The following is a 14,847-nucleotide window of genomic DNA, read 5'->3' on the forward strand; positions in this document are numbered from 1 at the left end:
TCCTTAAAGTCTGCTTTCTTGGTTTGCTCTATTATATTATGTTTTCATGATTTTGCTGCTCTGTTAGTGACTATACCTTTAACAGTTATGTATTTTACTCACACATTAATTTAATGTAGTTTTATGTCATTGTTTTTTCTCTTTCTGTTTTTAGGCTGTGGTTTTGCAGTATTACAGAGGAACAGTGTGAGATCCTGACTTCAGCTCTGAAATCAAACCCATCACACCTGAGAGAACTGTACCTCGTTGGGAATGAAATAGGAGACTCTGCTGTGAAAAACCTCAATGATTTACTGATGAAGCCACAATTCAAGCTGGAGATACTAGAGTTAGTATCATCATACTGTGCAGCAGATACTGAGAGATTAATAGGTTTAATTATATTAAGACAACAAGAACAGTCCGTCACATCATTTATAAACTTTCTTGCTATAAAATGATTCCAAATGCTTAAATATGAAAAGCTTTCACTGCAAAACTGGAATAAAAGTAAAAACAGGCTAAAACTGAGTGATTAAGACTATTCTGACAGATCTACATTTATACTGGACTGGAATAGTGTTTTTGCACTTTATATTATTTAAAATAAAATAATATTAAAATATGTGGTAATACTGTTTAATTCTCTTAGACTGTATTAAAAAAATACTTTAAAGTATATTTAAATGATTGGCAATCATAAAATCATTAAGCTTTTTATGTTGGTGTGTAGCTAGCAAAAAAAAGTTTGTCACTACAGAAATACACTTAAATAGGGTGACTCTAGACTTGGTTAATAACTCGTGTCCTCTAACACTGCACTCTTGGATTGTTCATTTATATTACATTTCCATGACTTTAGTGACTGCATGTTTAACTCACACATGAACTTAATGTGGATCTCTGTCATTGTGTTTTCTTTTTCTCTCTCCAGTCTGAGTAATTGCAGTTTTACAGAGGAACAGTGTGTGATCCTGACTTCAGCTCTGAAATCAAACCCATCACACCTGAGAGAACTGTACCTCGGTTGGAATGAAATAAGAAACACAGGAGTGAATCTCTTATGTGACTTACTGAAGGATTCTCGCTGTAAACTGGAGACAGTGGGGTGAGAAACATTCACATAATTAAACAGTTTAAATCAAAACACTTCATATTTTCTCTTTTATATCTCACAGTGATTTTCAGCTTTTATAATCTTTTTAATAAATTTCGTCACTTTTCTAATGATCCTGAATCAGATGAGTGTTTAGTGCTGATGTTGCCTTTATATGTATTTAGAATAGGGTCTACTAGATGATAATTGTATCAAATTTGTCAGATGCATGCTAAATTCACTATTTATGCAGAATAAAACATGCCTAAAATGATTGTTCCTTTATGTAATTATGTGCTTTAGCAATGAGAAAAACCCAAATAATAATAATAAAAATAGCAATCAGCAGTAATTGATCTTTCCTCAGTGTTTACAGCTGCCAAATTCAGAAAGCAAGATATAAAATAAACTGATGTTAGCAGTAAATAATATTATGAATATTACAATAAATTGGAAAAGTAGAATATAAATAGTAGAATAAAATATGAAAAATTATTTATTCCTTTCTGTTTGTCTTTTTCTAGCTTGTTTGGCTGTGGCATCTCAGATGTTTCTTCTTTAACTCAGTGTTTGATGAACACAAAAGCTCTGCAGTTTCTAAAAGAGCTTGATCTGAGATTCAATCAAATTGGAGACTCAAAGCAGAAGCTCATTGATGTGATACGAGACTCAAACTGTAAACTGATGTGAGTAAACAACACTGATATTAAAGATCTTCATTTTCCTCTGATGTGAACAAATCTTTCAGATGTGCCTGAGAGGAAATGATCAAATGATCCTCAAGCTTTATTTGATGAGCACAAAGTGTGCAGTGTCTGCAATAGATGAAGAGAAAGGAGGAAAGAGCAGAAGAGCTGCGAGTCAGAGCTTTATCCAGCAACAGCTGCTTTATTAATGTCTTCAGCAGTGAATCATTCCAGTCTGAAATAGTCTTGGACAGACTGTAGAAAACACTGGTCAAATCAGTGCAGATTCAGCTTCAGCAGCACATCAGCAATGACTCTCGCTCTTCTGGACTCTCTAATATAACATTAGTCTTCAGTCACAGAACATTGATTGTTTTCTCTTCTGGTTTCAGCTTCAGAATAGAAGATCAGTTGCCGAAGCCTGAAGACTCTGGATGCTGTATATTATAGTCAGCTGTGAAGATCAGAGCATCAGTGAACATCAGTCGAGGATCCACAGAAGAGTCTCTACTGTAGTAAAATGTGATGATAAATGTTAAATCAGGTGAAGAGACTCAGAATGACAAGCAAATAACACAACATGTGTTAGAAACATGATATTGAATCAGGAACTATTATCTTGTGGAATCAAACATTCATTATGCAATTCAATATTTCTAATTATTTGTGTCATTTTAAGTGCAGCTCTTAAATGTTTCAACTGTAAAACTACAACAAGAAAATTTTGTTTTAAAATAGGTGCATAACCACTCACATTTCATACATAGCAGATCTTTATTACTATTTTAGTATTTGTATATCAAAATAGTTATATTATTTTATATTATGCTGGCTCTGTCTGTCTGTTGCTGATCAACAAATATTCAGTCTATTGTGTTTGTTCTGGATGGAGTTTCTCCTTCATCAGTTCAGATCGGTCTTACTATGTTAACCAGTTAAAGCAAGTGTGTCTTTCCTCTGCTCTAGTCAATGTAGTGTATTTAGTTTAACCTGTATAATTTATATTGTTCAACTTTTTTATGTGAGGTTAATAATCAGATCTCCAGAAATAACAATCAGCATTTAATAAATATATAATTTCTTAATGATTTTGCCTTATCAATTCTTTTACCACACATCAAGTCACCAATAAAAGTGTGATTATTTTTTTACAATAGTGATTTTTGAATCATACACTAAATTTGAATTCAAATAGTTTGATTCATTAGTTTTCATCTAGTTTTTTGTAAGCTTGAAATTATAGCCTATTAAAATATAAAGGTGTTCAAAAATAATTAACTAATTATGTTGTATTTGTATATCAAAATGTTTAGATGAGATGTGCAATGTATATTAATATAATAAATGCTAATATTTCACTTACCAGCAATTCTAAATGTAAATGAACACATTTAAAATAATATTTTTTTCCTATTCAGTTCTGCACTACGCTTACGTTTACGTACTTGCATCATTGCGTGTCACAACATCATTCAACATAAAATAAGGGAAGAACTGGAGTAATTTTCGAATAGGATTGGTAACTTTTCATCAACATTTTTATAACTGAGGATATAGCATTAATAACAGTGAAAAATTGCTTTGGATGACAAGCAAATCCCTGTCTTAGCGTGAAAGTATTGTAATCTAGAAAATTGCCCCTTCCATCCATTAAGTCTGTTACTGACCAAATATTTTTATTTAACCATTCTTTATAAAAAATGGATTTGTTCCTGTGTAGAATATACTTGTTATTCCAGATAGGGGTATTGTGTGGTGTAAAATTGTGTGTGTACGCTAGTTTCCAAGACAGCAAGACTTGTTGGTGGAATGTTGAAAGCTTCACTGGGAGTTTAGGCAAGTCAAAGTCAGATCTGAGAAGAAATCGGATGCCACCTAGTTTGTTAAACAAGGCACAAGGAACAGTGTACCAGAAACTTTCAGTATTACTCAAAAACCTTTGAAGCCATTTCAGTTTTAACATAGTATTCATACTTTCAAACTCAATAATATTAAGACCACCTTCTTCATACGATTTGATAATATCAGATTTTTTAATATAATGGGTTTTGTGTCTCCAAATAAAGTCTTACATTTTTTGGTTACTTGTTTTTATGATTGCTGAAGAGGGAGCTAAAGCCTGAGCAGGATAAATCAGTTTTGATAGATATTCCACCTTGGATAGAAGAATTCGTCCAAAAATTGAAATATCTCTCTGCAGCCAGCAATTCAGGATACCATTAGCTTTATGTACTTTATTTTCAAAGTTTTCTTTGATGTTAATGTTTGAACCCTTTGAGATAAAAATGCCTAAATATTTCACAGTTTCTTTAACTGGGATGTTGTACAGGGATAGATCTGGACTAGGGTGTAGAGCTAAAATTTCACATTTGTTTAAATTTAATTGGAGGCCAGATGCTTTACAAAAAGAACTAATTAAAGAGATAGCTGGAGAAATTTGGTCTTTATTTTTTAAAAATAATGTGGTGTCATCTGCTAGCTGACTAATTCCTATTGTTTTTATATATTTTAATATTTAACTTCTCCACTGAATTATCATATTTAATTTTTGTGGTTAACATGTCTACCGCTAAAATAAATAAAAACGGTGACAAAGGGCACCCCTGCCTTATCCCACGGCAAATCGGAAATCTATGTGTAGTGCCAAAAGGGAGAGATACTGAACTATTCATTTTCCATAAATCATTTTGATAATATTAACAAATCTATCACCAAAGCCAAAGAATTCTAAGTACTTGAAAGTAAAAGTGTGCTCAATCATGTCAAAGGCTTTCTTAAAATCTAAAAAAAGGATAAAACTATCATCCTCTATTAAGTCACAGTACTCTACCAAGTCCATCACCAACCTTATATTATTATGAATAAACCTACCTTTCAGAAAGCCTGACTGGGATTCGTTAATTAAATTATGAATACCTTTTTTTAATCTATTAACATATGCGTGTGTGAAAATTTTATAATCACTGTTAAGTAAAGTGATTGGGCGAAAGTTATCAATCAATTTTAAGTCTTTATCAGGTTTTGGAATTAGTGTGATTAAACCTTGGTTCATACTTGGACCTAAAGATCCATCTTCAATAGATTCATGGAAAGCATCAAATAGTAATGATCTAATATCATTCCAGAAAAATTTATAAAAATTAGCGGTGAGACCGTCAGGACCAGGGGATTTATTCAGTTTAAGCTTTTGAACAGCAGAGTCAAGTTCTTCAATTAGTAAATCGGCATCACAGCCTTCTCGCCACTCATTGTTGATACGGGGAATATTAGGTAATATTTTATCCAAAAATTCATTCAAATCAGATTGAGAGAGGTTGGAAGAATACAAGTCACTGTAGAATTTAAAAACGTTCTCCCTGATTATAGTGGGGTCTGAGCATTCTGTGCCATTTATCAATAGAGAGAGTATAGAGTTATTCCGTTGTTGTCTCTTTTCTAATCTACAGAAATAAGAAGTACTTTTCTCACCTTCTTCTATCCATTTAGCCTTAGAACATATATAGGCACCCTTAGCTTTATTAATGTAGAGGTTGTCAAGTTCTAATGGTAAAGAAATTATTTTAGTCTTTTCGGTCACACTTTACAATAAGGTTCATTTGTTGATGTGAATTAATGCATTTAGTAACATGAAAAAACAATGAACAGTACATTTACTACTGAATATGTTCATGTTAGTTAACGTTAGTTAATGAAAATACAGTAGTTCAACTAATGTTAACAAGCATGGACTTGGATGTTAATAATGCATTAGTAAATGTTCAATGATGATTATTAAATGCTGTACATGTGTTGTTCATGATTAGTTCATGTTAGTAAATGCATTAACTAATGAACCTTATTGTAAAGTGTTACCGTCTTTTCTAACTCAGTTAATGTACTATCATTACAACATTTATTATTCTCGTAAATAATATTAAGTTCCTGTTGTTTCCTGACTTTGGCAAGTATTTTACTGTAATTAATAGAGAATTGACTAATTTTATATTTAAGAAATTCCCATCTGACTTTATTACAACTAAAATTGTTACTGTTTTTATTATCTAGAATTAGCTCCCTTATTTTTAGACAAAATTTTTCATTATTAATTAAGTCAGAGTTAAATTTCCAATAACCCTTAGTTTTTAATGAGGTATGATCTGTTTGTATTATTAAGGAAATGGAACAGTGGTCTGTTAAAGGTGCTGCAGACATTGTACAGTCTTTAGCAAATAAAAGTAAGTTATCTGATAATAACCAATAATCAATTATTGATTTGCTGGCTGCATTGGGTAAACCATGAGAATTGCCTAAGGCTAGGATGAAGATATCTCCAGACATCAATTATTTTAAGGTTAGAAAAGAATTTGGAAACCAAGGGATTTAGCAGAGAAGATGTGCTTTTAGGAGGATATCTATCATAAGTTTCATCCGGTACCACATTAAAATCTCCACCCACAACAATATTTTCTGTAGGGTATGATCTCTTTAAATCGGAAATTACTGAGGATATTTCCTGCAATAGATTTTGATTCAATTTAGAATTATTGTAACCATATACGTTTACCAGAATGAAAAAAAGTGCTCAATATCTAACACCACTGCTAGCCAATGTCCATTAGGGTCATATTTAGCAGAAATTATTTTCCCTGGACAGTTATTAAATAAAATTGCAGTACCAGCCGAGTGGGAGGAACCATGGCTAAGTAAAACTTTATCTCCCCATTGACTAGACCAAAACGAAGAATCTTAAACAGTTGAGTGTGTCTCTTGTAAAAAAAAAATGCATTGAGGACCATTACTTTTACAAAATAAGAACATTGCTTTACGTTTGACTTTATCTTGGATGCCCCTGACGTTAAATGACATGAGAGAAATTTTGAACTTAACTGGAACACATTAATAATAGTAAAAGATGAAATAAAATAACAGAAATTTGTTCACAAAAGAGGAAATCTCAGAAAGGGTGGTATAAACCCCAAACAGTTATAACCCCAACAGAGCATACCTCCCAGCCTAGCGTTTCTTAACAGTCATATTTCAAACTGTCCTACCATAAAAGGACAACTACACAGTCATGCGGCGTCAATGCGCTTCCCTTCAATATACCTGAGCGGTCCACGCCACGGTAGTAGGCTATCTTTCCAGCTATGCGCGCCTGATCGATCAAAGGCCACAGCGCAGCGCGGGCCAGCCGGTCCTCCTTCGTCATATCCTCCGTGAAACAAACTCCGTGGTCGCGGCACACAGATTAATTTTTTGTAGATCTCCAAATTTCGTCCCTGTATTTACGCATTGTGAACTGCACAATCACTTGCCTGGGTTTACCTGGCTCCTTTTTGCCAACTCGGTGCACTGTGTCAACAATGTCTTCTAATTTATTAATCAAATGCGGTGCAATTTCAGCGATCATGGCAATCGTTTCTTTACGAGCATCCTCCTCGGCTTCTCTTTCATCCCGTTGATCCGGAGATTCCACCTCCTTTTATATCGCTCTAGCTCTGACATTCTGCTCGCCAGGGGCCTCATGTATCAATGCTGCGTACGCACAAAAACTTTGCTTACGCCAGGTTTCATGCTCAGAATCGCTCACGTTTGGATTTACTAACAATGAACTGAACTTGGGAATGTGCGCAGCTTCACGGCAGCTTTCTGGCAGGCGTACGCACATTTTTTGTGCGTGTCTGTTTTATTTCCATTGGCGACTACTAGAGGCAGTTGTGTTAAATTCCTCTCTACAAAGTGTCTGAGCCTTGCAATGGCAGCTGTATGAGACGGGTTCAGCAGGTATATAAGGTTTCCATACCATACAGTTGACCAGCTAAACGTTAAAGCACAATTTGCAGCGGTCGCCTGTTTTCCCAATGTAATCTGAGCGATCTACCGCACGCACAGTGCTATAAAGACACTATCTGAAGATGAATTTGCATGCGTGAATCAGAAACATTTCCATTCAATAAATGTGCAAATAAAATATGATGCACAAACTTATTAATGATTCCTACTTGTCTTTCTCGTGATAAATAGTGGGCAAAATCTGATATGTAGCGGGAAATAAAGAAGAAAGAGTTCATCAGACGCTGGATTCGAGCCAAGTTTATGCTCGAACGTGTCAAAACATGATCACGTGCATCTTATGAGGTGCGCCACTGAGACTGCTAAGGGTACTGCAACATTTTACAGATATAAACCACACTATTTATTTTTTTAATGCACTAAGTGCGATGTTCAGACCCAACTGTGTTAACCGCATCAGCTAAACTCTCCCACTCTATTTTTTTCTTTTGTTGTTAATTCCGGAGAACAAACTTGCAAATAAAACCGCTTTTCTCCGGTCTACCTCCGAAAGCAGCACCTCCATTTCACATTCTGTTCAAAGTTTCTCTTTTTGCTTGATTTTGCCATTGCTTTTTCGTTGGGTTTTGTCATTAGCATAGTCATTAGCATATTCATACGGGGGAGGAGGCAGGAAGGGGTTTTGTGCTCGTGCATGTTGCGCTCAGTTTCACGTTCATTCAGATGTACAAAAGTATACGCGTGAGATTCGGCGTACGCAGTGTTTCATACATCTGAATTTTTTTCTGCGTACGCACATTTACAGCTTTGTGCGTACGCAATGTTTTAATAAGATTTCCACGCAAGTCTTCGTACATGAGGCCCCAGGTCTTTGTGTGATGTTGTTAGATATAGGAGTGATTTGCTCGTTTCTGCACATTTTTCTTTGCAATCTTTAATTTCAGCAGCATTGAATTCAACCGCCTTAGAAATCTCAGCCACCATGATGCTGTTCTTTCGCATCTGATTGGCCATGTCTTCTAATTGTTCATTTTCTACGTCAAAACGAGCTGTCAGTGATGTTATGGCTTGCAAGAGAGTTGCGTTAGTGATGTCATCATCATGAGGTTTTAGCTTTTTTATCATTGTCTTTGGTCGGGGTGAAATGGGATGCATCACGCCGTTTGTCTGCTTTAGCCGTCTGTACCTCCATTTCTGGATCTGAAGCCGCGTCCTTCACTGAAGGGATGTATATCTTTGGGTGGGTAGTCTGCTGTGAGGATTTCGGCATTTTGATAATGTAAAACACCCCTGTGGTGTTTAATTGTTGTTTTAGGTAGGTGAAGATGAGAAATGTTTGAATTCTACAGATAAAATAATAGAAGATTCGCTAGGCTGCTCGGTGAAAACGCATGCGTTCAGCCCGCCATCTTGTCCTCTTCCAGGTTTTTCATTGGTCAAAGGTTTTTCCGGTAGGGGCGTGGCAAAAGGTTTTTCATTAGTCAAAGGTTTTATTTCCGGTGAAATGCGTTGACCAATTAGATTAACATATTAAATAAACTGCTCGTTTAGCTTAATAGTATTATTCTACTTTATGCTACTGGTGTTTAGAATAAAGAATGAATTAAACGTAATCACAAGTTTCATTAAAGTAATGGGTAAATCAGCATTCTAACCGATACAAATGCTTAAATATCAGTGGACAAATTATGTGTTTTTGTTCTTTTTACTAGCTATTTATAAATGCACTACTTAGAAAAGGGTTTTATCCAGTACTATTTTAAACTGTGATTTAGTTGTTTCCATGTGTCACTAAAATTATTGCCTAAAATAATTTAAATTAAGAAGATTTTGAGAAATAAATTTTTTTGCCTGGTAAATACTGTTGAAATATCACATATTTTTAATAAAGAGATAACTGATTAGCAACCTTATGTTAAGTGATATTAATCAATTTAAAACACAGACACAAGTTCATTAAACATTTTAGTTTAATTATCAAAAAAGAAATAAAACAACCTCTTAAAAAACATGCCATTCACTGACAAAAAAATCCATACATCCGTCAATTCACCATTATTATCATCCATTAAGTAAAAATCCATCCATTCATCATGTAGTAGCAGTGCAAAAAAAGCAAAAGTCGTCAAACTCTTTTCTGAATAGATTACTCTGTCCACCCTTTTCCTCCCATCGCCACATTATGTTTGACCAGATAACAGTGTGAGGAAGCATCCATCTCCATCATAAACATCTAAAAGAACCTTTCTAAACAGGTCTGATGGTAGCTGAATTAAAGACAGCACACAGACACACACGCACGCAACATACACAATAATAAATTATGAAAATGATGAATGTAAAAGTGAAAAGTAAAGAAAAAACTTTCAAATAAACTATAAAAATAAAATAAATTAACATACTGTAAAAGACCTCTTGGATCCATGGCTGAAGGAAAAAAAAAGATCAAGTGTATGATGTATGCATGCATGTATACATATTTTGTAAATATAAAATGAAATGTGTATGTATATACACATATACACACACGTATATATATTTTTTCCCGATAATTACAAACACAAGCAGATTGGCAGAGTTTAAGCAATTAAGAGCCTTTATGACACTTATGCAATTTAGGTCTCATCATATAGGAAGACACTAAAACACAAGCATGCTGGAATGTAATAACTGGGAAAACAATGTATAAATTAAGTTAGTTGTAAGCTTGGACTTAATTTGATTTTAAATGTAATTACATTGTACCATGTCAAGATGCAATTCAGAAAGATCTTCACAGCAATTTCAGTGACTTTAAACTCTAAGTTTGAAAAACAAGCCCACAAGTACAGCAATCCACAATAAGTTGTCTTATGTTGCCATCTAGTGGCTAAATTGAGTTTAAAAAGTGAATATTGCTACAATGGTAGTTGTACATTTAAAATCTCTGTTTGAGACCTTTTAAATTTAAATGTGTATAAATAAGTTAACAAGCATGCTTACACACACATATACATTTCGGACCAAACACATATGGACCAAAAATCTCTGAGGAATATTTTCAGTACCTTGTTAAATCTATGCCACAAAGGATTAAGGCAATTCTTAAGGCAAAAGGGGGCCGACCCGGTACTAGTAAGGCATAGGTGTCAAAGTCAATTCTTGGAGGGCTGCAGCTCTGCACAGTTTTGGTTCAACCCTAATCAAACACAGCTGATCCAAATAATCGAGGTGTTCAAAAGAATCTTGATTACCTTGATTAGTTGCATCAGCTTTGGTGTTTGATTAGGGTTGGAGCAAAACTACAGAGCTGCAGCCCTCCAAGAATTGACTTTGACACCTATGTAATAGGTGTACCTAATAAAGTGGCCGGTGTGTGTATGTGGGTGTGTGTATGAGTTTGTGTGTGTGTGTGTGTGTGTGTGTGTGTATGTATATGTTTTTATTGTTAACTTACTATATTTACATTTAACAGAGTACAGATGCCCAAGATATGCTCTACACTTTTCTGGGTCTTTTCTCATTCCTATGGAGACCTTGAGAAAAAAAAATATACTTGCAAAGTGGTAACTGACATCACTTTAAATATATAAAAAGATTTAATATTTAACCTGAGCCTTCAAGCAGGAGCCCACACCACCATCTCCTTTTGCATGTCATATATCCTGTTTTAAATAAAAAGACAATTACTACAATGTTAAAAATTCTTCTGTTATAATGGCTAACAAATTGTTGAGCAAATACTCACGTCAGAATAGTCAAACTCAACCTCAGGAGCGATGTACAAGACATACTGAAAGTAAAAAATGTTGTATAGTTCTAAAATTACTCATGCAGTTGTCCATGTACATTGTCAAACTTACCATGAGCACAAAGACTCCACAGTTTCTAAAACACTGAATTGGAATATCCTAAGTAATGTTAGTAAAATGTATATAAATCAAACATGTAAAGAAATATATAATATAAATTATAAATCTGCAAGAATCATTACCAGATAAAAAAGTAATGTATTAAAATAATTTAAAGTATAGCATGTTTGAAATAAGAAGTTTCAAATGTAACAAAAAAGTAACATTGCTATATTTCGAAATGCATGTTGCATAAATGACATGTTTTAGATGTAAAATCTACATATGAACATGTATGTCATATTTGTATCCTAATTTGCACGTACACATGTGTCAGATTTCTATGTGTCAGATTTCTATGTGTCAGATTTCTATGTGTCAGATTTCTATGTGGGATCACTGTTCATGTCATCACAAAAGACCCATAAAATGCATACCGCAAAATAAATGGTACTTACGTTTGTAATGAACTGTGCGAAGTTTGAGACTTTGCAGATGAGTGTGTATCATGTGTATAGGTCTCAAAATATTGGCACAAAACAGACACCTAAACAAATTACCACAGTTTTATTCGAAAAACAAAACTATCTTAATTCACGTCTGTTTACAGCTGTCAGCAACACGTCTTATCGTCGCGTTTGGTGATTACTGATTAGCCAACGCATTTAACCGGGAATAAAACCTTTGACCAATGAAATACCTTTTGCCACGCCCTTACCGGAAAAAAATTGATCAATGAAAAACCTTTGACCACGCCCCTACCTTGCGCCACGAATTGTAAACAACAATCGGGAAGGATCTGAGATGTGTTTGAGCTTTGACGTACAGTCGTTTCTGGATTCTGTTTCTGCTGTACAAGACCGTCAATAAGTAACGTACGTAAGTTTGAATAATTGTCGTGGGATGTTATTTTTTAATTAAAGGAATTTTATATATATTTGTGATTTAAAGACCGCGGAAGTGTAGTCAAAGAAAATACACGAATGACTTAAAAAAACAATTGAAGGCGAACCGTTTGAAGGATGAATGCTAAACCAGTCATGCTAAATATTTGTTTAATTGTTTTTCTTCTAAGGATGTCTGTTTGTAACCAGGTGAAAGCGGAAGTATAATGTACTGTGGCCTAATTACTCCTGTTGGTTAATGGAGTTAATAAAAAAGTAGCAACTCGAAAATAATCATTGTTTATCATTCTCATTGTTTAGCTAAATTTTATTTTATTTTTTTCTTATCCGCTATAAAGCATTATGCAGTACTGATGCCCCATTTTCAAAACTGTTAACGCTAGTGTTCACTACCAACATAACTCAAGACCAGTACAGAGGCACACAACTCGCTCAGACCAACACAACAGGTCATATACGGATCAAAATAAACTTGCTTCACCAAACCTCTGACATCACCTCTCAGTCAGAAAACATATATTTAATTTATAACACACCATCAGAGAGCATTGCAAAAATAAACTACTTTTATTTTTTAGTTTTGAATGTTTTCATGTACATCAGTATGTAATTTTAGATTTACCTTTTCACTTTCTTGAATGTGAATATAATGCAAATAGTTACAGTTCATGTAAAAAATATTTACATTTGTTTTTAAACATTTGCTAAACTACAATTTAAAGAGACAAGCTTTGTGTCGTACAACAATGCGGTATAGTTTACACTTTTGGAATTCAGAGTGAAATCATATTAGCAGCCAATGACTATCAAAGTACAACATGTTCAGTCAAATAAATAAAGGTAATATTGTTTAGAAGCCATATTTGCATGTGATTTCAGAGCGAATATTCAAAGTATATGCAAACAATATAGGAAGCATGTCACATGTTGTCACTGAACATACTGTATGTGCGAATATAAAACCAACTATACCTTAATCGAAACAGTTTCTGTCAGGTGTAATCCACTTCAAAAATATGTCATGTGAAAAAGTAGACATTGTACTTGCATAAATTACTTATTCTTTGTACTTTCCACTCACTGTCAGTGTCTTTATCACTTCACTGTATAACTGTCTATCACACCACTTTCCCTACCAATCTGTATTACAGTTATTGATCCATATTTCCAAACAAAATAAGTTCCAATCTATCCCTTCTTATAAAAAAAAAGTATGTTTTTTATTAAATAACTCGTAATGATTGCCATTTTGTGGTATGACTTTCTATATTTCAAAATAAATATGTCAAAAATTAATGGAATTTGCAATTTGTCTGTTTTGAAAATGTTTACAGTTTTGAAATCAGTTTTTTTAGCATGTAAAATGTATAGCTTTTTGCTGCTTGTAGTGTATGAATGAGAAAAGTGTTTGGGAATTTTGAACAGTTAGGTTATTGCATGCATTTTATGTGAAATTAATAAATTAGTTTGATCCGCATGGACTCCTGTTTGGCTGATTGTGTGTTTTGAATTTGTGGCCTCAGTACTCCACAATAATTGTTTGTTAGTGGTTGAAAAAGCCCAGTAGTATTGTGTGTTGTGCTTTGAATAATCACAATGTTCATATTAGTAGCTTTATAGCCATGTATTTCTAGCATAATTAAGTTTGTATTACTTTTTTAAAACAACATTTGTCTGTAGTTGTAATTATTGCCTTCTTTCTTCTCCTGAAGTATCATGATCTTCATCTCAGAGACTCATTGTCATGTTCAGCTCATGATGATCATCTGATTGTCTTCACAAAGATACCAGTGTTAAGCTGTTGGTTTGCAGTATGTCTGAGGAGCGAGGAAAGATGAGTTTCTCACAGAAACACAGGTGAGTCTTCGGTGGTTTTGTAATTGCGACTGAATCATCAAAATCAACTTCTCAAAATCAGGTTTTCAGGCTTGTCCTGTAGAAAATAAAGTCTTTTCGCATGCAGTGTTTCCTCTCACCATTTCATGTTAAATGCTGTGTTTTAGGTTTAGCCACCGATTAGAGCAGCTTGAAAAAGCTATTAACTAGGGATGTAATGATTCACAGTGAGCTGGTTGAAAATCAATTCAAATACATGACGATTTAAACTAGAAATGTTGAATGAATTGCGATACATTTTTTTTAACTGCACATCGGCAGTGATCAAGAGATGTGCACCAGACAAAACACAAACTGTGTACAGATACTGCAAAAAAGTTTACTTAAACTAACAGAACAACAAATATGATACAAATAAAACATCAGCACAGTGAAAAACTACTGCCACACGCAAAAACCTATTAATAAGCCAAATCACTCAGACCGGATTATTTGCAGCTCCACTTGTTCCGATTATAGACTGTAAAGGATATGGACATAGTATGCGTGATGTCACCCATAGGTTTCTGAAGAACGCAAAAGAAGCTACAATTAGGCGTGGCCAACCATCGTCATTTTGCTCACACGTCATTGTACTGTCTGGGGTGACCAAACAAGGGGAAACTGGCGGAGCGAGAGTGGAGCTACAGACAACTGCTAGCATTTTGCTTAGACAGGCTTTTCTTTGCGAGAAATGCTTAATA

General features: G+C 34.2%; 3 protein-coding genes across 3 annotated transcripts in view; 2 read left to right on the forward strand and 1 right to left on the reverse strand.

Annotated features, from left to right (window-relative positions):
• The window catches only part of LOC147838409 (NACHT, LRR and PYD domains-containing protein 12), a 50,113-nt gene extending 47,267 nt beyond the window's left edge, over positions 1 to 2,846 (forward strand). The window contains exons 13-16 of the mRNA XM_087303356.1: positions 155 to 328; positions 914 to 1,087; positions 1,600 to 1,761; positions 2,154 to 2,846. Of these exons, the coding sequence (XP_087159482.1) occupies positions 155 to 328; positions 914 to 1,087; positions 1,600 to 1,761; positions 2,154 to 2,211 (568 nt within the window). The 3' untranslated portion in view covers positions 2,212 to 2,846. The remainder of the gene's footprint in view (positions 1 to 154; positions 329 to 913; positions 1,088 to 1,599; positions 1,762 to 2,153) is intronic.
• LOC147838394 (uncharacterized) overlaps positions 1 to 14,847 on the reverse strand; it is a 900,722-nt gene that overhangs the window by 654,190 nt on the left and 231,685 nt on the right. The window lies entirely within an intron of this gene.
• LOC147838410 (NACHT, LRR and PYD domains-containing protein 12) overlaps positions 12,129 to 14,847 on the forward strand; it is a 126,598-nt gene continuing 123,879 nt past the window's right edge. Inside the window, exons 1-2 of the mRNA XM_087303329.1 lie at positions 12,129 to 12,238; positions 13,981 to 14,125. Of these exons, the coding sequence (XP_087159455.1) occupies positions 14,082 to 14,125 (44 nt within the window). The 5' untranslated portion in view covers positions 12,129 to 12,238; positions 13,981 to 14,081. The remainder of the gene's footprint in view (positions 12,239 to 13,980; positions 14,126 to 14,847) is intronic.

The sequence above is a fragment of the Danio rerio genome, chromosome 22, assembly GCF_052040795.2.
Source record: "Danio rerio strain M-AB ecotype USA chromosome 22, GRCz13ab, whole genome shotgun sequence".
Taxonomy (NCBI): Eukaryota; Metazoa; Chordata; class Actinopteri; order Cypriniformes; family Danionidae; genus Danio; species Danio rerio.